This window comes from Dermochelys coriacea, chromosome 1 (genome assembly GCF_009764565.3).
Source record: "Dermochelys coriacea isolate rDerCor1 chromosome 1, rDerCor1.pri.v4, whole genome shotgun sequence".
Taxonomy (NCBI): Eukaryota; Metazoa; Chordata; order Testudines; family Dermochelyidae; genus Dermochelys; species Dermochelys coriacea.
The window spans coordinates 267,472,762-267,496,436 of record NC_050068.2 but is presented as its reverse complement, the minus strand read 5'-3'; the positions used below and the strand labels follow the sequence as shown (position 1 = coordinate 267,496,436).

Genomic DNA, 23,675 nt, shown 5'->3' with positions numbered 1-23,675 from the left:
TAGGAGAGGGTGGGTGAGATTCTATGGTCTGCGCTGTGCAGGAGGTCAGACTAGATGATCAGAATGGTCCCTTCTGACCTTAGTATCTATGAATCTATATTCTCAGAGGGCAATGCAAATGGGATCCTTGGATGCATAAGCAAGAGAATACTGAGTAGGTGTAGGGAGGTGATACTACCCCAGGGCACAGCATTCATGAGACTATTCCAGGGATACTGATTCCAGTTCTAGTATCAACATTTTAAAAAAGATTGTTGGCAAGATTGTTTCAGAAAAGAACTACAAAAATGATTTGAGGCCTGGAAAACCCGCCAGCGAGAGGCTATAGAAGGTCAAGCTATTTAGTTTATACAACAAAAGGTTAACTGGGGACTTGATCACAGTCCTACATTGGGAAGGGATTTCTGAAAGCAGAGAGCTCTTTTGTTCTGCCATTGTCTGTTAGTCTAAAACCAGTGGCTGGAAGCTGAAGATAAAATAAATTCAGACTAGAAATCAGATGCAATTTTTTAACAGTGATGGTAATTAACCATTGGAACCATTTACCTAGGGATGTGGTGAATTCTCCGTCTCTTGACAATTTTAAATCGAGACTGGATATCTTTCTAAAAATATGTTCTGGTGATTATGTGATCATGTGATCATGAGCTAGTGATTATGTGCTTGATGCAGGAATCATGGGGTGAAAAATGTCAAGTCTGCTATGCAGAGAGCCAGACTAATATGATCATAATGATCTCTTAAAATGGTCCTAATATCTACACTAGGGTAACTGTGGATCTTGCAGCGAGTTACCTCTGCATAGTCATGCTTGCTTGTGTGATGCAACCCCCTTATGGAACAGAGCTTGAGAGCTATCCAGAAAGCAGTTCCCCAGAGAGGACTGGGGCCACATAAATGCTCCCTTGCTGCATGAAATGTTTGGTGCCTGTAGTAAAATGACAATCAAGGGGTTAACTGAGTTACTCAGAGTATTATGAGTTGGAGCCATGTTCCATCCCTCCTTTACCTCCTGTTTAGTTAGTGGGTGTTTCCTCCACTCTCTTATGTAGCTGAATAAAGCAGCACGTTCCCAGCTTGCATTACTGTAAGTAGAGTGGGTTTCTTGTGCATTGAGCAGTCTCTTTACAGTACCACTGTTATAAAAGAGCTGTGCAGCTCCAGCTATCTCAATTCCTTCTGCTGAGTCCAAGAGAAGTCACATGAAAGAAGAACTCTGAGGAAGAGGGGGAGGTTAGCAGTTGGCATGAACATGCAGCAGCAATGTTCTATTGTTTCCACTGCTCCACTCCCAGGCCCGATGGGGGTGTGGAAAAGCATCTCACAAGTACGAATATCCAAAGGTTACTTTCACGAACAAGCCATTTTGAGCCCCCTAGTGAAAACGGAGGGGGAGGGAGTTCTGCCTTCCTGATAATTCTTCACATGAGGAGGATTTGCAGAAAAGTGCAGGCCATCTTGAAGTGACATTTTCCTAAGAAAGCAACTTGAGCCATGACTGCATCTGCTGCAGAAGTATGTACCTTGTAGTTGTCCTTTGATATAAAGAGAACAAAGGGACTCCCTTGTTTGTCTGTGAACCAGCTGAAGACCTCTTTCACTTGACTATGATCCCCAGGATGGAATTCCTCTCCACTCAACCAACATGCCTGTGGTGGAGATGAGCAGGTACATGCAGAGAGACTCGGTAGACTAAAGGCTGATTTCAGATTTGTTTTCATCCCATTAAACAGGAGCTGGTTTCTTCCGGGGGAGATTGCTTAAGGTTCCTTCTGTTAGTTTTTGTAGACTATTACTGCCTTGTGTGATCTGAGAAAACTCGTCAGTTTCCTCAGAGCAAGATGCATCGTTACAGTTCAGAGTTCTAGTGCACTGATATATAGTGTACAGCAAATCTTTTGCTGACTGATCACTTCCCCTATGCTAATGTTTTTCCCACAAATGCTCCCCAGCCTGTTATCTTTGCATCTGTCAGTTATTCTCTGACTGGACATCTCTGGAGACTGTCATGCTGGGCTTCCTGGGTGTATGCATCTCAATGCTAATACTATATACAAGGAAAAAACAGACTGTCAACATCTTGATGAATTTAACAAAGGAAATCTTCATAATCTTGGGACTGAAGACATTTCACCATAGCTACCCTGACTTTCTGTGCAGGTGATGATTTACGGTGGAGACTGGCAGACAATGTGACACAAAATTCTGAACTAACAACCAATATTTAAGATCAGAGGACATAATATTAAAATGTGGTTGCCTACGGTTAAGCAACAATTATCCATATTAGGCACCTAAAATGTATGGACTCCTTTTCAAAAAAGCACCCATAGCTCCACTGGAAGGCCTTAGCCCTTTCCAGGAGCTAAAAGATCTGGATATTGGAGCTTAGAGCTCTTCTCTGGACTCCAGAGATTCTTGAACTTTTTATTTTAGTTACTTTGTCAAGAGGAACTCTCCCTGGATCTTCCAGATCATCCTTACAAAAATAATGGTTGTATAAGTGAGAAAACATGTAACTGAGTAATTATCACATATGTCCCCATCTTGGTTTAGCATTTGTGGCATTAATTGTACCATTTACACCAACTATTAAAGTTGCTCATTCTTCTTGGACTCTGTATGCTGAAGCAGTGTGCAGATCTAATATACATCCCACTGCATTATTTCAAAAAGCAAAAGTGTGTCACATTTTTGAAAATATTAAGATTTTTCAAGTAGAAATTACTGAGTTAGTTCTTAATTCCGTTTTTATAGTTTACTTAGTCATATTCAATATACTAGGAGGTGATATTTAGAGCTTCATAGGAAATATGTATACAAAAAGACAACATTCTTTCAGTAACATATTTATCATACAGTCCAAAATCTCATAGAGTCATTTTTCCTCTGCCATAAATTTAAGTTCTTCACAGTTCAGCAATCTTTCAGTATTTAAAAATATAATACATTTTAAAAAGGTGAAACTTTCAACATTTCATTAGGTTCTTATTGAGGTTTTCTTACATTACGTCTGTCTTGTGTTCTTCAACGTTTATATTTTCCATCGGTTGGTTGCATTTTGAAACAGAAGTCAAACTCTCAAACAAAAGCAGAACAAAAGATTTTCATCCACACTGGCCTCATCCTCATTTTAATCATTTCTTAAATCCACTGCAATATTAAAGTACTCTTTGCCATAATATATTTCACCAACAATTTAAAACACATTATTCTCACTTTAATCCACTGCTTCTTGCAGATGATCATCTTGCACATTGGTCTCTTCCTTTAGACATTCAATCCTTAATTTCCTCCATAACCTTTAAATCCCTCCAAAGGTGAGAGTGGGGGGAAAGAAAAAAAAATACAAACACAATACAGATAAATGAACAAAAATTCAGACTCATGGTTAAAACCCAGGACTGAGTCTCAGGAGGCTTGGGTTCTATTAATGACTCTGCCACAAACTTGCTCTGTAACCCTGACCACATCACAATCTCTCTGTGCATCAGTTTCCCTAGGAGTAAATTGGAGGACATGATATTTACCCAGAATAGCCTCAAGGACATTGTGAAGATAAATTAATTTCGTAAAACACTTGGAAGGTAGTATAGAAGTTCAAGGTATAAAGAGCTGAAAACATTCTCCCTTAGCTCTTTTCACAGAAATCTGTATCTCCCGCTCTAGCTTTTATTACACTTTTACTTAACTGGAGATAATATTTAGTTGTTGCTAGTAGATATAGTTCTACTTATGGTATAGGCTCCTCTGTGTTAGTCCTAATCCTTCAATCAATTACAGATCTACCAAAACTTCACATTCCACGGAAGCACTACACTGATTGGAATGACTTTACTTCAAATGCACACTCAAGCTATTATCCTCTTACATTACCTGGCCCTTAAGTTCCAGAATAGAACATCAAATCAAATAATGAAAACAAAGAGCCCAGACAGGCTTAAAAATTGAGTGGACATAGGGTTCAGCCCTGGGTTCCCTCTTCAGTGAATTCCCTTGACCAACAACATGTGAATTCAATTTTTTCCCATCCTTTTGAGATATGAAAGAAGGTCTTTTTCTTCCTATTACTACAGTAAAGTGAGCTGTAGCTCACGAAAGCTTATGCTCTAATAAATTTGTTAGTCTCTAAGGTGCCACGGGTACTCCTTTTCTTTTTACAGTATTACAATACGCAAAGGCCAAAGTAATGAAAGAACAACCATGTCCTGGTCTTGCAATCTTTGATGCAGTTTTACTCTAGGTGTTAGAGTTTCTTTGTTGTCTGTAAAATCTTTAGTCTTAAAGAGCTGAGATTTTAAGCAGCGTTTCTTAAGAAACTTAACCAGGCTTCCTTTTCACACCCATGATTTTCCCTGCCGCAAATGACAGATCTTGTTGAGGTGTTAGAACCTGATCTTAACCTCACTAACTGCAAGAGGACTCTTTCCATTGTCATCAATGAGCTTTTCAGCCAGCCCTTAGTCTTTGCCCTGGAAAAAACAATATTTCTATGAAGTTTATCAGTTAGGATTGATGGCAGTTAACATTAGGATCATTAAGTGCACCATGGTGTGGGCCCCACTGAAGAAGGCACTGGACTCCAAAGACCTGCCAACCACACTTCAGAAGCAGTAGCTTTTACCACTATGATCTCCTGTAATGCTCAGCAAACTGATCTGTGCTTGGCTCCAGAGAGAAGGCAAACAGAGCTGAGCACTGCTCAGCAGAAGTGACATTTTGGAGCTGTGGAACTTTTTCCCACTCATACTGGAGGAGGCAGGAAGAAGGGCCTGACATTTGGATGAATCTGAGCCCCATTTAGCTTTACATTGCCCCATTTAGGCTTCTTTGACCCCTATGGCAAACTAAAGATCCTCAAGTTACATATCTAGTCTGGTTTTCTAAATGGACACTTTGAGCACACAGATTAATATTCTCCTCTGAAAAAGAGTTCATTTGCCTGTGACAAGCTGCCTTTTGCTGACCTTCAGGAGTCGTTTCACTCATTTCCCAAACAAATGAATCAGTGATTTCCATTCCAATTTCAAGGTTTACTAATCTCGAGTGTAACTGGAGCTACATTGAATATGCTGATTTGATCACGTTCATCTATAACTTGCAGGCTCAGCGCTAAATCATCTTCTGCCTCCAATACCAGTGATACACAGGCTAGTCAGTCTTATCTTGATAGGTTTCACAAAGTCCTTTTCACAGTCATCTGTGTTACATTCTGGCAATCTCAAGGACTTGGAAGATTTTACATTTTGGCTGAGATTTTAGAAGGAAATTCAATAGGATTTGGGTGTCTAAATTGCTTAGGCTCCTTTGAAAATCTTTGCATTACTCTTTTTTACCTCCCTGTACTACAAAATGACCAGAAAGTAAGTACTGTGATCATCTAGTCTGACCTCCAGTAGTGGCAGGCTCATCTGTGTTAAATTAATTTAATCCAATCTTGTCTCAATCAAGCAAATAAGTCATCAATTTTTAGAAATAAGATCCGAGTATGATTTAGAAGAATGATGTAAACCTTTTGCCCTCTAAAGTATTAAATGGCCTTAACAAAAGCAGGAGGGTTGATATCTAATGCAAAAATCAGCATGCTTGATGATTAATACATAGCATGTAGTGAAAATGTGTGTCATTAATGACAGAACAATTAGAGTGCATTGATTCTTTTAAAATATTTTCTTTGGATTTTAGATTTTAAATTAAGGCTCAAAATAGGCTTACTGGAAAGTTACAAAATCAAATAAAGTGGAGAAAAGAGCTAAAGTGAACAGTGTGATAGCCATGCACTCCTTTTAGTAAGCTATAAATCTGTAAATTGTCTTTCATCCAGTCGCCTCTCTTCAATGTAAGCTAAAATGTGCCCATTAAATATGTGATGAAAAATGAATCTAAAAAACCCTCCAAAATTACAGCATTGAGGACTTGATCCTGAGGTACTTATGTACGATTCTCCCTATGACTGAGTGTATACCCCTTGAATGGAACCTGGCAGAGAAAGGGTTAAGGGTTAGTCTCTAAGGTGCCTAAGTACTCCTTTTCTTTAAGCTAGCCCCAGTAACATGTGGTAGAATAAAAAAGGACTTGTCTGTAAGAAGTACTCTAGTTGGGGGCAGGACACTTTCAATAACTGCTTGTGAAGAAGTCAGTCTGGCACAAACCAAAGGAACCTACAAAAGTTTGGATTAGAAGAGACTGCTAGATACAACAGCGCAGTGTATCCATGCGTAGGATCAAACTGAATGCTTTACTTTCAAGAGGAGTTTTTGGGAGAGACTAAAGATCTGGAACAGCCTTTCGCTAAGAGTACCAGAAACAACAGACTAACCAGTTTTAAAATTGATCTTAATAAATTTACGAATGGCTTATATAATGGATTTGCTTATGATAGCAGGAGACTGAACTTGATGATCCAGGAGGGCCTTTCCAGTCCTATGTTTCTAAATAAGGTTCATTTCAGCAAAGTATTTGGGGCACACGTCAAGATGCTGAGGAAAAAAAACTCCATTAAAATGTCTATTTTGAGACCAGATTGTCCGAGCAAAGCCCAGTTTAACCTCTTAAAAGCAGGACTCGGACAATGATCCGAGAATGATCACCACATGGAGTCATTGATATTCCCATTGATGTCAATGGGAGTTCTGCATACACCAGAATCACAGAACTGAATATAGAGCTAGATTTGATGCTAAAACGGCCACCACTCTAAGTTGTGATTTCATTCGGTATCTGAAGGAATCCTGAAGGATGACTGTTCTAGTTTTTCACTGAGAAAGTGAGAGAGAAGGGGCAGAAGAGCATTCACTGAGTACCAACTCCCAGGAAAACACCAACACTTAAGTGGTTTTTCAAATGCATTGAAGCAGGAGAGGTACCAAATGACCTGTTCTCTCTTTGGATAGGAGGCACATATGACGGCCTTTCCAGAAAAAAAATATTTTTTTCTGAAAAGTCCCTATGTATCTGAGGAAAGGATGTTTCAGACCTCTCTAGAGGATCAGGATGTTAAGACAGGAGAAAGGAAAGTGAACGGGAGGCAGGCTGGGCTGCTAAAATGGTACTTAAACCCCCCCCAAACATTAGAGCCTAAAAGAGGAAGAGGGAAGTGTGAACCAAGTGATAAAATGTGCACAAATCAGTGTACTCAACCACAAATTATGAGATATTTCATATTCAAACATCCAAGATTTGTGACCTTCAAAGTAGTATTTGTACAGTAGGTAAAGTGGTTAAGTAAGTACAGGGATAAATATTTTTCCCCCCTCTACATGGACTTCAGTCAAACTTCCCCTCACTGTGAAAGCCTCGCAGATTTATGTTTGAAAGCAAGCTTGCACACCGGGCAACTTTCCCCAGAGCTGTTTCTGGATTAGAATGAGAGCCCTAATTCAGTAGAATAAAATTATACAACAGTCAAGTTTTTCTTTGAAAAAAAAATCTAATTTCACTTTCCTATAAATGTTTGCCTTAACAAATGGAATTCATCAACTGCTATTGGATTCCCAGGTAGCATATGGGTTTCATTTTTCATTTGCATTTTTAATTGCTTTTTCTCTACACGCATTTAACAAAGAGATTGCAGCCTTTTCTCCATCATGTAGACCATAACACAGTTATTTGCACAGTCTTTGCCACTTTAAGGATGAACTACTGAAATACGCCCTACCTGCTTGAAGACTTCTTGGAAGCTTCACACAGAGCAGAATGTAGCAGCCTGCCTGCTTAGTGAAGTGAACTGTTCATGTTACAAATGTGCTCCATGAACTGCACTGGCTTCCCATCTGTTTTTGGGTGCAATTCCAAGTTTTATTTTTGTTCTACACTGCAAAGCATTACATGATTTAGGACTTGGTATCTTTCTCCCTATGCACAAAGAACAGCAGAGATTATCCTGAGGCACTTTTGCTGATAGCTTAACTTTACTGACCTTTAGAGTGGTACAAGACCCATCTTTTTGGTCAAGCATATGCTTGATTTAAAATCATCAGTACATTATTTCTGGTTGGTTGAAGGAGTACAGGGAAGGGGGCTGATTTATTCTATCTTTTGTGGACAGTTTGATTTAATGTCGAGATGCGTTTAGTGCTACAGTGATGGGCACGTAAGTCATTATATAAATAAATTACAAACCTTTTAGAAATGTTCAAATAAACCCCAAGATTACAAACTTCCTTGGAAAATGGTGGGCACACTCAGTACAGGAAGCAGTCACACCCCTCATTAGTTTCTCTTCAAACCTGTATCATGTTTGTCTTTTCTATAGTGAGGTTCTGCCAGCTCATTTTTACATGGGTCGCTCTCTCAGTCAGTGCTAGGAATTGGCACCTTCTCACGAAAAGGAGAGGTGAAACTAATGTATTCTGAATAGTGATGAAAACACAGCCTAAAATGGAGTTTCCTCTCTGGAGCTTGTACATCTGTCTGTATAGAACAGGCAGGGCAATAGAATGGAACCACAAGGAACCACTTATAGGAGGACTCTCGGGGAGCAGGAGCTATTCCTAAACTCTGCTCTAAGACTTGTCAACAAGGATGGGATAGAGTCAGCAAAAAACAACCCCATTCAGCTTTGCCAGATCCCACAGGCATGTCAGCAGCACCTGGGCTGGTATCAGAAAATCTACATTAAGTTTCCCCATGAAGGGAAACTTTCAAATAGGATAGGGATGCCTTTAACATCAAGTGATGACTTCTTGAGCAAGGGCCTACCAATTACTTGTTTAAGGCTAGTCAGTCAATATCTTGGCCTCCTGGAAGGAAGTATAAACAATCCCCACTAATAACTAATGCCTCCCTGGTGCCCTTCCTCAGACAGGAAGGTGTGGATCCATTTTACAGGGATCTTTTCAGATCAAGCAGATTGCAAGATTAGGGCCTAAATCTTTTTCTATGTCCTATTCTAACTTATTTCTCTATAAGTAAAGTTGTTTTCTAGAATTTCTTTCCTTACTACTATGTATTTCTTTCTTTAAAAAAATTGGTTCAGTACTATGAGTTTAAAAATGTAGGTCCTGATCCTGCAAAAGACTCATTCATAAGATTAACTCTTTGCAAGATTGTAAGCTTCATTTTTAAGGGTATTTAGATGCGTAAAGATGCAAACAGGCACCTACTGGGATTTTCAAATGCACATAGGCATTTACCTGTATTTAGGGGCATCTAAATATATTTAAAAATCTGGCCCTAAGAGTCTTAAATGAAGTACATGCACACACTTTTGAAAATATGATATATATATGTGCACAAACTAATCCAGTTTAGGATTCATAACCCTTGCATACACTGCTTTGAAACTAAAAAACAACAAAAACGGATACTGCATTTGCTGATTTAGATCTGGCCCTAATATCTGAATATGCAACAATGACTAGGTTTAATTCTTTGATCAACAGCACAAGGACAGCTTTTTAACCTTACCTGTGCCATCTGCCTCTCCAGTTTTGACCGGGGAATATCTTCAAAATAGTTTTCATTTCTTCTTCTCCTTGCATCCCCCTGCATGATAATGTGAGGAACGTCTAGGGAGCCACCGGTAGTATAAGTGCTTTGGCTAAGTGAGGGAGACAACTGAGGAGGAGTATGGTTACCGCTGGGTTCCTGGATAGAAATGGAAAATGGAGCATGGTATAATACCATTTTTATGTCTTCAAGCAACCTGTTTAAAACTATATTTGAACTATTGTCAGTACAAAATGTAGGAGCATTTCCTGAATAAAGAATTTATGATAAATGAATGCTATATTGTATTAGATCAGGGGTGGGCAAGCTATGGCACGCGGGCCAAAGACTGCATGCGAGCCGATTTTTAATGACACGCTGCTGCCTGCCGGGTCCCAGCCACCGGCCCTGCTCAGCCCACTGCTGAACCCAGGCCGGGACCCTGGCAGGCAACAGCGTGCCATTAAAAATCCTGCCCGCCCTGGCCCACTCGTCTCCGCTCCCCCGCCCGGGCAAGGTGAAAAAGCTTGGTCCTGCTGGCTGCTGCTGCAGGGCAGGCAAGCTCCCTCTCCCCCACCTCTTCCCCCAGCGCGCTAGGTTCCTGCCCAACCTCCTCCTCTCCCTCCCTGCCGCCGATCAGCTGATGGCCCTTGCGGGGCAGGAGGAGAAGTGGAGCCGCAGTGCGCTCGCTGCTCCGTGGAAGAGGTGGAGAAGAAGTGGGGACGGGGCTTTGGGGAAGGGGGTAGAATCAGGGCATATCTCCTCCAGCCCCCTGCTGTGAGCCGCTCAGGGCAAGGGGCTGGTAGCACCCCCATGACCCCAGGCCACACCCGCAGCCCTCTGCCCTGACCCCTACACCCCCCTCACACCCGTCCAGCCCTCAGCTCTGACCCCTGCACCCTCTCAAACACCCGCAGCCCTCTGCTCTGAACCCTGCACCCTGCCACACCCCAGCCCTCTACCCTGACCTCTACACCCCCCCAACCCCAGCCCTGACTCCAGCACCCCCCACACATACCCAGCCCCCTCCATACCCCTTGCCCTGACTCCTGTACCCCCCTCACATACCCCCAGCCCTCTGCCCTGACCCCTGCACCCCCTCACGCACCCCCAGCCCTCTGCTCTGATCCCTGCACCCTGCCACACCCCAGCTCTCTACCCTGACCCCTACACCCCTTTAACCCCAGCCCTGACTCCAGTACCCCCCCACACATACCCAGCCCCCTCCACACCCCATGTCCTGACTCTTGCACCTCCCACATTCCCACCCCTACCCTGAGAACCAAACGGGAGCTCCTGCACCCCCCCCCCACATTCCCACCTGCACCCCTCGCACCAAATGGGAGCTGCCCAGGTAAGCACTCCACCCCCAAACCTCCTGCCCCAACCCTGAGCCTCTCCCTCATTCTAGCTCCTGGCCAGACCCTACACTTCAACCCCCAGCCTGCTCCTTCACCCCAGCCCTGTGCTCAGTGCACTCCCACCCTCAGCTCAGTGCAGAGAGAGAGAGAGAGAGAGAGAGAGAGGAAGAGAATGGCTAGAACCAAGAAGAAGGTAGGTACCTACTCTATATGGGCAGGGCCGGGACCCCAGACCAGCAGCGAGCTGAGCGGGGCTGGCAGCTGGGACCCTGGCTGGCAGGAGCCGGCGGACGGAACCCCAGACAGGCAGCAGGCTGAGCGACAGAGGACTGAGCCACTCAGCCTACTGCCAGTCTAAGGTCCCGGCCACCGGCCCCACTCAGCCCACTGCCGGTTTGGGGTTTTGGCTGCCGGCCCGGGGTTCTGGATGCCAGCCCCTTGACAGCCGGGGTCCTGGCCACAGGCCCTGCTCAGCCCGCTGCCAGCCTAGGTGAACGGAACCCCAGGCTGGCAGCGGGCTGAGTGGGCCGGCAGCCTAAGATCAGCATTTTAATTTAATTTTAAATGAAGCTTTTTAAACATTTGGAAAACTTTGTTTACTTTACATACGACAATAGTTTAGTTATACAATATATACACTTACAGAGAGAGACTTTCTAAAAAAACGTTAAAATGTATTACTGGCACGTGAAATCTTAAATTAAAGTGAATAAATGAAAACTTGGCACACCACTTCTGAAAGGATGCCAACCCCTGTATTAGATTGTGACTTGCCCTACACAACTTGTAGAGGGCAGTAATGCACCCTTATTTTCCTCACAGCCTCCCCACATCACCAGTTTGTGAGCAGGCTCCATGGAGACATGATTCCTCCTGTGTAGATGGAAGTTGATGGAGATGGGTGGCGAATGAGCAGCGTGGAAGGGGAAGCAACCTGCTACTGCTACAGGCTGGTAAAAATTACATCTCCATTTCCCAACTCTGAGTCAAGTCCTCTCCCAGAGTTGCTGCTAGGAAGATGCAGCTACATGCCAGCCCTTGTCAGGGTCCAGATAAACACATGATTGATGCCTTAACTATTTGTAAGGGGCAATATACCACCACTTGGGAGCAGCCATGTGGTTTGTACTCCAGCAATGTCTCCCCTTGTTGGGAGAGAAAATGAGTGGGCAGAGATACAAGATACATACTTTACTTAAAATTTGTAATAGCACTGCAGAATACAGTTTATATGGGGATATTAGAGAGAGAAACAGAACACAGATTACAACTCCAGAAAACATCAGTGTATCAGTATCTAGCCAAACTGTTTGTAACAGATGCAGGACACGGTGGCCTTGTCTAGGACACTGGGGTAGTCTGGGAGTTGCAACCTTCTCATACATCCAACACCACAACATTGCAAACATCCTACAGAAGCAGATATACATTTCACTGTATCCAAACTATTCTTCAGCTTGAAATAAAATCATTAGTGCATATTATAAGGTAAATACTCCCCTATGTTTTTGTTTGAGTATTTCTATGGTACAGTATCTCAGCCATTGAAGGAGTAGAGGATCTTAATCCAAACTCATGTCCTTTCCTTTAGGACTCCCAGTGAAGACAACTGTACATAAAGTGATGAATAATATTTAGTTACTGTCTGCATTAGTAATTCTAGCTGTTGGGCAGTGAAATATTTTTCCTCATCCTGATTACATGAGGAGGAGATCTAGTGTACTTTTCACTGTACAGAGAATGTACAATGCTGCTAGTAACATAGGATGTGAAAGCTTTTCCACCAGCAGAAGAGGAACATCCCCACATATAGAAATAGTTTTCCAGTCCAATACATCGAAACCTTTGAGTGAGTGTGTGCTACTTTCAGCATTGGACATTTATTTTTTATTTTAGCACTTGCAGTGTGCCAGGAGACCATTCACACAACAAACCAAGATATAAAATGTAACTAAAAATATCCTATATTTGAACAATTCTCTAGGGCAGAACATCATGAACTGAAAGGCACTTTTGCTAGCACAATATTAAAAAACAGGTTATAGATTTCTAAATCTAAGCATTTGTATATAGCGTTTGACACTAAAGAGGGTAAAAACAGGGAGGTCATAGAATCTATAATTTTCTGCTAAAATAAGATTATTAAAGGCAGCAGCAGCTCCCACTCGAGGTTTACCTTCTCCTCCTAACACCAGGAAATACAACTAGGGAGCACATTATGCACCTGACAACTAGAAATCCATTCCAGAATGAAATTCCAATCAGAGGAGCAGTCACCATGGAAATACTCAAATCAAATCTACTCAAACAGGGAAGAACTGAATGAAAATGTCATAGTAAAAGGTGCTAATGAGCATGAACTACCTTGAACACAACACAGTAAAGACAGGGTCCCCAGACCATAACGTAATACGGATAATAGATACCAAGAAAGCAAAATTTCTGGGATTAGAAATCTAGTGAATTTATTGCAATGGGATGAATATAAACATCAGTGAATGTGGAAAATCCTAGGAGGCACCATGACCAGGCTTGCAGGAGTGGGGTTATTAATGGAAACTGTTTAAAACAAATAACTTTAGATACCCAGAAACACCTTGATATCTATACATGTTTATCTCACTGATTTCAGTTAGCTCTGTGTAACTAAAGCATAGACTTGCACTACAGAGCAGCAAACAAAAAGGAAAGTGATAAAACTCATTCTATATGCTTAGTTACTAAGTGACAATTCTTTTTGCTTTCAGATTTTTTTTTTAAATATGACTTTTATAAAATGATTGCTGACTTTACAAGATACCAAATTTGCTAGAAACTTACCCTGAGGGTTATTGACCTTGGTGGTTTCTGAGGAGGGTCTTCGTGAAGCCTGTCTCCCAGAGATGCCAAAATACGTTTCCTGTGGCCAACCAAGCTGACTTTTAAAACCTGAAAAATAATAAAAGCTCAGGTAAGAACATTCATTAAAATCATTAAACAAAGAACCAGTCAGAAACAAACGTCTTTTCTATAAACTTCTTAACAGGTAAGTACTCTGCATTGGTCAAGTAGAAAGAAAGAGCGAGCGAGCAGTGGAAGGTGTACAAAGATTAGCAGAGGGGGTTACAGGTCAGAGAGAAGGATGCAGAGTAAAAGGAGGCAAGAATGATATAGAATGGGGGAAAACGAAAAGCACGTACAGTTATGGAAAGTGAAGACAGGTAGAGCAGCAGAGTAGGGAGAAGAGAGAAATCAAAGTGGGGGGAGAGAGAATTACAGATTGAATTCCAGATGGAACGGTAGTACCAGAAAAAAGGGTAAAAATAAAACCAGTAAGAAAAGACTGGGTCAGAAAATGTAGGAATGCAGACAAGAGTGAGCAATGGAGAATAAAGGGAGCAACTGAAATGGAGGAATAGTGGTGCTAGAAAAGTGAAGAGTGGCCAGACTAATGGTTAGAGGAAAAGGGGAGAGGAAAGAAATGAGAGAGAGAGGAAGTGAACAGCAAATAGAAAAGCTGGTACTTCTATAACTCTCCATCATAGGATTCTCAGAAGCAATCTCAGACTCCACACACAGAGTCAGCAACACCCTCAGGCATGGTGTGCATCAAAGAAACACAGATTTGATTCCCGCCAATCCTGGTCAGACCCTGTCCTCCTCTAGACAGAAATAAAACCTCTTTCCACAGCAAGACAACAAACAACTACCCACAGTGGACTGATCAAAAATGTTTGGACTTGCCAAATTCCAAACCTTAATTTATAAAAAATGATAGCTGATCAAGAGTTGAATAATTACTGAGTCACTACAACTCCCTAACTACTTCTATTGATGTTGTAGCATCAAAGCAAGCTCTCTCCCTTACCTCCTCCCTCCCCCAGTTGTTGGAAATATGAGGGGCTGGAGGGGAGGTGTAAGGACAAGGCAGAAAACTTGACCATCAGTGGCAGAAAATAAAGTCTGATACAAAGAATTTCTACAAATCTATGCCAATGAGCTAGGAGGCAGAGATCCAACCTCTGCTCTGTCATAATCACACCTTTGTAGAATCCTTCCAGGCTTCAAATTGCTTCCTTTCTTCCTGAACACATCACCTTCTATTGTGGGGCCACTACTAATAGAGACTGTCAATGCTGACATGGATGCAGGGGATTTCTCTTTCACACTAAAACAGGCAATGGCCCAGACAGTATTGAAAAACCATTCTTTGACACTAGTGACCTCCCAAACTACTGCCTGGTCTCTAGTGTCCCTTTTCTAAGCAACCTGATCAAGAAGTCAGCAACCTTTCAGCAACCAATATCTTAGATCCCACTCAATCTGGTGTCAGAACAGGGCACAGTACAGAGACATCTATTGTTGCTTTGGTAGTTGACCTCCTCCTGTCCACAAATAGGGGAGCTACATTCACACTCACCCTGCTGGTCCTGTCTGTGCTATTTCATATTGTTGAGCATCTAACAGTGCAGCTACAGAGGTCACTGGAACCACCACAAAACCAGGGCCTTCTGTTCAGATTGAACCCTGAGGATCATTGTGAGTAGCTGTTCCTCCACAGCAAGCCCCCCTGAAGAGTCCCACAAGCTTATTATCTTCATATTATTCAAGATATATAGGAATACATTAGGAAAGTCAGTGAGACAACACAGGCTGAAATGCCAGCAGTATGCAGGAGACACTGAAGTCTGCATCCACTTTACATCAAATGTAAACAGCATCAAAATGGGTGAGGTCCAGAGGATCACAGAAGGGCAAATATAGAACCTATCTTTAAAAAGGAGAACAAAGAGAATCCAGGGAACTATAGATCAATCAGCCTAACTTCAATACCTGGAAAGACACAGGAACAAATTATTTAATAATCAATTTATAAGCACCTAGAGGATTATGGTATGATAAGTAATAACCAACATGGATTTGTCAAGAACTCATGCCTAACCAACCTAACTTCCTTCCAGGCCTAATAGATGTGGGGGGAAGCTGTAGATGGGATATATGTTGATTTTAGTAAGCCTTTTGACACAATCCCACATGATATTCTCAAAGGCAAATGAGGGAAAAGTAGGTCTAGATGAAATTACCATAAGATGGGTGCACAACTGGTTGAAAGACCATACTCAAAGAGTAGCTATCAATGGTTCACTGTCAAACTGGGAGGGCGTATCTACAAAGGTTCTGCAGGGATATCTTCTCGGTCTGATACTATTCAGTATTTTCATTAATGACTTGAATAACAGAGTGAAGAGTATGCTTATAAAATTTGTGGATGATGACAAACTGGGAGGGGTTGCTGGTACTTTGGAAGACAGGATTAGAAATCAAAACAATCTTGACAAATTGAAGAATTGGTCTGAAATCAACAAGACGAAATTCAATAAAAACAAGTGCAAAATACTACACTTAGGGGTGAAAAAAAGCAAATGCACAACTACAAAATAACTGGCTAGGCAGTACTATGGCTAAAAGGGATCTGGGGGTTATAATGGATCACACACTGAACATGAGCTTTGAATGCCCAATCATCAATGGCAGGAAAAAAAGCCCATCTTATACTTGTTAGTTGCTTGAAGATTGGGCTCCATCACATCACATTACATCAGTCCTTGCCAAAGCAACACACAAATTCATGATCTTCATGTTTGATCACTACATTCATATCCAGGAATGACGCCAAAACATCCCCAAATGCTCACATTGGTACAAAAAGGTAGCAGATCATTTGTTTAACACAACAGGTCACTCTGAACACATATCTCCAGTGCTCCGGTCTCTTTGCTGACTCCCAGTTGAATGAAGAGTCCAGTTCAAAGTCTCTGTCTCAATATTCAAAGCTTTGCATGGGCTTGGCCCAGCAATCTGAGAAATTGCCTCTCTCCCCACGACTAATGAAACTGATGACTAAGAAGCATTAGCAAGATCGCTAATTAATAAATCAGAGCAGGGATGATTTGTGTGTCACTTACTCTTCCTGTGGCTTCATGCAACTGATGAACACCATGACAGAAGAGGAATGAGTCCCTGGAACTTTGCAGGTCAGGGCTCTGGAGGTGGGTCTCCAATTGATTAAGCTCTTTTGAAAAGAGTGGGCTTAATCTGAAAACTGCACTGATCTCAGAATACTAGGAACTGTATCACATTTTGTTCTTTCATGAAAAGTGCATTTTACTGTGAATCTGGATGTGAAAGGGTCTGAAGATGCACCTTACAGAAACATTTCATATTTGGCCAATAGGAAAACCTAATCACAGATCAGGGACTAACCACTTTGTTAATGAAAGATGCTTTGGTTTTGGCCTCAAAATGCACAATGACTCTCTCATAATTGTCTTACCTAGATGTTCATTGATCTTCCCAATAGGAAATTATCTGACGCCCTTATACATTTGAGTTATAAGAAGAGAGTTCAACAGATAATCTCAAAAATTGTTCTGTGATAGATTATCCCTGACAGTATTTAGCAAAAATGTCAAATATCAGAAATATAGGTCAATAGTATGTAAAGGGAATGAAGCCTAGGGCAGCATAATATTACAAGTATCCTAAAGTTTCATACCAAAAGGCCATAAGAGACTCGCACTTACTTGGTGCACACAGCCATCTAGTGCCCCATCAGTATTTTCAAAATCAGGTTAACACTGATATACTTAACAAATAACACTGAACAAATACTGAATTCTACAGTCAATTAATAGCATCCATATAATTGTTATGCAATTTAGCATTATGCAGTAAAGATTGTAGCATATTTCATACATGGCAGTGAAACGAGTTTTTGCAGTTTGGCTGTGGTAAATCATATAGATTGTGTCATGACACCACTACAGTAGCTTAAGGCTAAATTTCGTATCAGAGACAAAAAAGCATATGTGTGATATGCCTCTCACTTTGCCGACAAACATGATACATGCCACAAAAGAGTGAAAGCCCACATCACATTTTGGATTAAGTATAACTTCCATTGTAGAGAGTTTGCTTATACTTGGTGGTGTAATACAATTACTAGAAGAGTGGAGCAAGTCCTTTGCCAAAAGAAAAAATGTAGGCACAGAGATATAGTAATATTATATTTATGTCTCCATATTCTCCATTCATTCCACTGGAGAATGTTATAAATTCACAAAATATGACTGCAACATTTTGCATTTGGATTTTTGATTTAGCTAACAGATGTGAAAACACACACACCCCCCCCCCCCCCGATAACTCCCTGGTGACTACATACATACAGAAGCTGGAAAAGCTATGTCTGCTAAGGTTGGCATAAACTTACACAATTTTTTGGGGGGGGGGTACTATAAAGGCTAACAGAATTCAAGAAAACAAATCCTGAAAAATTATGAACTCTGGTGAATATTATGTAAGAACAGTTTAATAGGGCTGTCAGTGTGCCTGAAGCACCCCACCTTGTTAGCAGGTATTGATCCTGCTGGAAAAGGGATAAGTAGGTTCTGCTGAGTCACTGAGGCTTGGGGTAAGGAGCTACCTGCAGATCTAAGATAGGTGGGAGCATTTCTCTAGAGACAGTGGAGTTAGGGTCTGGGCTGGGCAGTCCTGAATTAGAAACCCTAAGAGCATTCAATCCTCGGGAGAGGGCTTGAACAGATTATTATGTTACTTTTAATTTCTTTATTAACAAATCCACACCCTAGAAAGGAGATGGGTTTTTTATTCTAGCTAGAGTGTTGACTTTGTTTTGGGGTGATTTGGAACAGGCAGGGCAGCAGTACTAACAGCCATGGCTGTGGAAGAAGGCTAGAGACTGACTCAGTTAGGGGCAACAGCACCTCAATGCCATTGAGCTGGGAGCAGTACAAGAAAGTAAACAGAGCTCAGAATAGCACTAACATTTTACTAGTGGCATAATCAGTTCCTCCAGTATTTAAGCTTCATTAATTAAAAAATGTTTCTAAGGCTTAAGGGTTGCGAAGGAAACCTTGTAAATATGAACCAATCAGGTGCTGTCTTCCTGAGCCTGCAGGTAAACATCTGAAATGTTAACTGAAATTCAATGCTGTTAAATATTTTATTGCTGATCACTTTAGGTGAATACATAAGCTTTCTGGGATTGTGTGCAGATAGTAAATTGAATATCACCACTTCCCCCCCCCCACAGCATGGCCCCTGGTTGGATAATACCAAACACCACCAGAATTAAGTGTCCAGAGCCCGCATATACAGCAGCAACGGGTGCTTTAGAAATGCATACGTAAGGCTATGATTCTTGTGAAAAGAAAGAATCCAGGGACAAGAATCAGCCAGTGTGGAGTCATGAGGGTCTAAAAAGGAAACCTGGAAATGTAAAAATGAATTGGATTTCAATCCACACTCACACCTAGGGAATCAGTTTTGTAGTTGAAGGCCTGTAGAAACGATTCCTCCCTACTTCTCCTCTGCAGATGCTCTTACTCAGCTGAGTGAGGGGTATTATAAAGATTTGGAAAATTTAAACATCTATAAATTAGCAGAGCTCCTGTCATAAACAAACCCCCAAGCAAATATCTAAATCATTTTCCAGATATGATCATCCTATGGTTTGAAATCATATTAAGTATGGCTATAAACTGTGTTACAACATTCTACCACAGCACTGGAGCTGTATAGAAAAAGATCTGCCAAACCCTGAAACTCAGGCCTTGTTCACACTGGGACTTATACAGTAATTTGTATTTGGATCTATTTTCAAATATAGTTAAAACCATGTTTGGTTGCAATTGCTCGTGGCAAACCGGAGTCATCTATGTAAGCCATTACAGCATTGAGATGTAGCAGTTTCTGAATGTGTGTGATAACCGCATATACATAGTGGAACTTTATGCACTTAAAGTATTAAAATATATTTTACATTTTTAAAATTGAAAGCATTTATATTCCTCCACTGTATTTTTTTAAAATACATTTTAAAACACTGGAGCACAGGATTCATGTCATAACAGGATCTGACAAGGCAGTAGTAACAACACAGCAGAGTCTTTGCTCAGGAAAAATGGTAAGAAACTGAAGTACAGCAGTCCCACTAGTGCACACGTCCATCTTTCCTGATCTATACTTTACTCAAAAAACTTTGCTGTAGGCTGAAAGTTGGTATCGATTACATGGGGTAAATCATTTCCATTTTAGTGACAAATAAATATGGCTGAACCATTAAACTTTTAACAGTTACTGTACATATTTATGTAACCTGCAATACTGATACAATTACACTGGGCCTCACTGCTCTGTCCTGCTGAGAAACTTGCTGCAGGGTGGTAGAGATGCAGGAAAAAACAGATGTTCACTTTGCAAAGTTTCTTGTTAAGCATTCCTTCTCCAAGGGCATGTGGTCTGAGGCCCCGAGAGTTTGCATGGAGTGAGGTGTCTCAACCCCAGGGATCCTAGGAATTGGTGAAGAGGGGACCCGCTAGATACATGGAAGCGGGAGTTGTCTGCAATGGATACCTGCCCCTCCACGCTATTCTGCTGCCCCTCTTCCTCTTAGAAATATGGTGGCATTGAGAATCAATCATGGCCTTGTAGGTGTCAAGCTGCCATCAGCTGAGTGCTCCTGCAGCTCTTCAAGAACAGCCATAGACAATGCAAATTCATACAGCTCCATGCGGTGCTAACTCCTAGCCACATTTTTACCCAGGAATCCAGCCAGCCTGCAGGGGATAGTACTGCAGAGTGGCTAGTTCCTTATTCTTCCCCATCCTAAACACATCCCTTACCCCAAAACATCAGCAGATTATCTGCATGCTTAATGCAGTTGAAGACTCCTTGGTGCGCATGCACCAAGAGTGCCTTCAAAAAAGGAATACACTGGTCTGCTGTTATCTTGAGGTAAAAGAGCTGTTGCAACATAGCTGGACACAAGACAACAATATTTCTGGTTGCCATTGTTTCAACAGAAGTCACTATTTCCATGTACATCAAGCTGGTGAGAGACTGGCTTATAAATGATACAGGGTATGTGTCATTCTACTGTATATATTAACCATTTTGAAACAGTTGTCAAGTTGTCTTGGTGACAACAACATTCCACAAAGACAGATGGTTGTCTAATAAATTCTGTTTCTATAAGTCAGTCATGAAGAAATGAGATAAATAATCTACCTGGAAAAATAAGGCTCAAGTATAACTCAGAATGCAGTTCTGCAAGTAAGGGTTCTGATGGGCTTATGTCTTCTTAAGTATCTGAATTATGGGTCCTGATTCTGGTTTCATCTGTGCTGGTATAAATCAGAAATACATCCACTGAAGCCAACTGAGCAACACTGTTGTAAAACCGGTGTAATGCAAGATCAGATTCAGGCATCTTATGTTTATTTATTTAAGCATTATCCTGTAGCACTAAGTTACTGGGAGCTTGGTCATTGACTTGAATAGAAAATCTTCGATTTACACTCTGGGCCTCATCCTGCCATCAACCTGATTTCAAAATTCTCATTTACTTCAGTGGCAGGATCAGATGTGTCTTAAGAAAATATATTAGATTGTAAGTGATTCATGTTATTGAGTTCTATATAAAAATAATAATACTGATTTTCTGCTTGTAACTGATGATCTTTAACGTTCCAACTGAAAATTATTAGTTTCATTTCTTTTTCATGATCTTCTCCTAATTTCTATTAAATTAGATCCGGTCATTAAAGATTTTCACTATATCCCCGATGACTGGTCTTAGGCTGCATGTTGAATCACTTTTTAGAACAACTTTTACTTTAGTTTTTCATGAACACATTCATGGACTTTTTAAAACATTTTGATTTCATAGTTTTGCAAACCACAGATGTAACAAAAACATTTACACACATACAAAGATTTTATATATTTGTAATATATACATTTTTGTTTTATACACACACACGGTGTTTGTATAAATATATAGTGTGTGTATAAAAAAAAAAGAATTTTTGATTATATCTGAGGTTTGCAAAAACATTAAACTGAGATGTTTAAAAAGCCCATTGAACAATATCCTCTCCGCCCCAGAATTATTAGAATCATGATCAACTTGGTCTGAGTCACAAAGCCAAATATGATTTATCATTTTATTTAAACAGCACTTAATGATGAACTGTTTTATAGACACAAACAGTAAAATGTACTTCTCCCATCCTCACAAAGCCAGATTATTCAGGCTCCATGTGGGTGGAGTGGGTGCAGTAATACAGGTGAAATCCACCTCCCATCCAGTACTAGAACATGGAATTGCTATGTAGCTAACCCCTCCCATTGGCTTCTGTTCCTGCCTGAGAACTGAAATAATGGTTGCAACCCCTCAGATCCAGATGTGCAGAGTAGATGGGTTCATGGACCTAGGGAATCTCTTCTGTCCTACCCCTATGGTAGGGCTAGCACAGAGACCCCAGAGTTCCAATGTGTTATCCCATTTTACCTTGCAATATTATTTGTATAACAGATCATCTAAAAGCATAATTTGTGTCACTGGCAACATAACAAATCCTACACCGTTCTTCTAATCTTGGAGAGTATTTCAAATAGTTTGCTGCTAGCAAAGCAAATGAAATCTGTATACAAGGATGAACAGCATTTAGGGTGGTGAAATCTAAAAAATGAAATGTGAATCTCTACAGCAATCTCTGATACTCACTGGAGTAAAATGGATGTAGTTGCTAAGTATAACACAGTTCTATCAAGATTATATATTCCAGGTAAAAGGAAAGTGCGCATTTTTTAAAGAAGTGTTCACTGAATTACTAAACAGAATTATATATTACAAGTGCCAAAATAATTTGATGATGATGATGATGATTCCAATGAATACCAAAGGCAGCAAATAATGATTTGCCACTTGGTACAAAAAGTGCAATTTACTGTAGTTCACAATTATAATAAAAATAGACACTTGATACATATGGAACAAAAAGAATTCTTTTTTTAACATCAGGGTAATGATTGCAATATTTTATAGTGAAATATATATTAGAATAGAAATTTGATTATATATGTTTGTTTTTACATCATGTGATTATATATTATGGTAAAAATGGTAATGAAACATAATAAAAGACTAATACAATATAGCGTTGGATACCTCCTCAACATTAAAATTTAATGCATACTGTTAACATGGTGACATCACACAAAACGCTACAAAAGCCATCTTCAATGTGCACAGAGAAGCTCAAATATCCAATATGACAAATTTTGTTAATCATCAGAACAAATGCTTTTGAAAAACATCATTTAATTTAGAAGGGGTAGCTTCCATTTGCTGATACCTTTACAAATCAGACAGCTCTCTGGTTGATAACCTAATTATTATTATGTTTGAGAATTTTCCATTTAGTAAATGATTGGGTCTCTGCACCAAACTAAGCCGAACAGCATGAGCCCAAACCTTGCACGCCTTAGTCAAGCAAAACTGTCAGTGAAGACCATTTTCGCCTGCATTCAGGTTATTTTGTGTTAAATAGTGATGTGCAGAGAATAAAAAACAAATCACATATTTTTCCAAAAAAATGCCATTGTTACTCATCCTTACCTGCTAAGTCTCTGAATTCAATATTTGATCAAACACTGCATTAATATTATAGTATAAGTGTAGTCACTTTACAAAGGAAGAGCTTAAAAAATAAAAATGTGAAACTTATTTGTACATTTTGAAAGAAGAATCATCCTCAACAATGTCAATATGACAACATAGGGAAGTCACAGCAAGAAGAAGACAAGTATCATCCTCACATATACCCCGAAGTATCACAGAAGCATTCCTAGAGAATCAGCTGAACTACATGAAGTTACTAGCTTGAAAGACATTGTTCATCATTGCCAGTTAATCTCGTACATCACAGGCTGGCATCATGCTGTACTTTGACTCTTAATTTGTGAGGAAGAAGCACCTTGGGTGGGAGAAAACAGACTCTGTGAGCACAGCAGGACAGTTGGATTAACTCCATCAGG

At 40.6% G+C, this 23,675-nt stretch overlaps 1 protein-coding gene across 14 annotated transcripts in view; it reads right to left on the bottom strand.

Annotated features, from left to right (window-relative positions):
* ANKS1B (ankyrin repeat and sterile alpha motif domain containing 1B) overlaps positions 1-23,675 on the bottom strand; it is a 740,833-nt gene that overhangs the window by 57,912 nt on the left and 659,246 nt on the right. For all 14 annotated transcript variants that reach the window (XM_043491651.1, XM_043491643.1, XM_043491691.1 and 11 more), the window contains 2 exons: positions 13,611-13,718; positions 9,409-9,588 (listed from right to left, as the gene is read on the bottom strand). In XM_043491651.1, the coding sequence (XP_043347586.1) occupies positions 9,409-9,588; positions 13,611-13,718 (288 nt within the window). The remainder of the gene's footprint in view (positions 1-9,408; positions 9,589-13,610; positions 13,719-23,675) is intronic.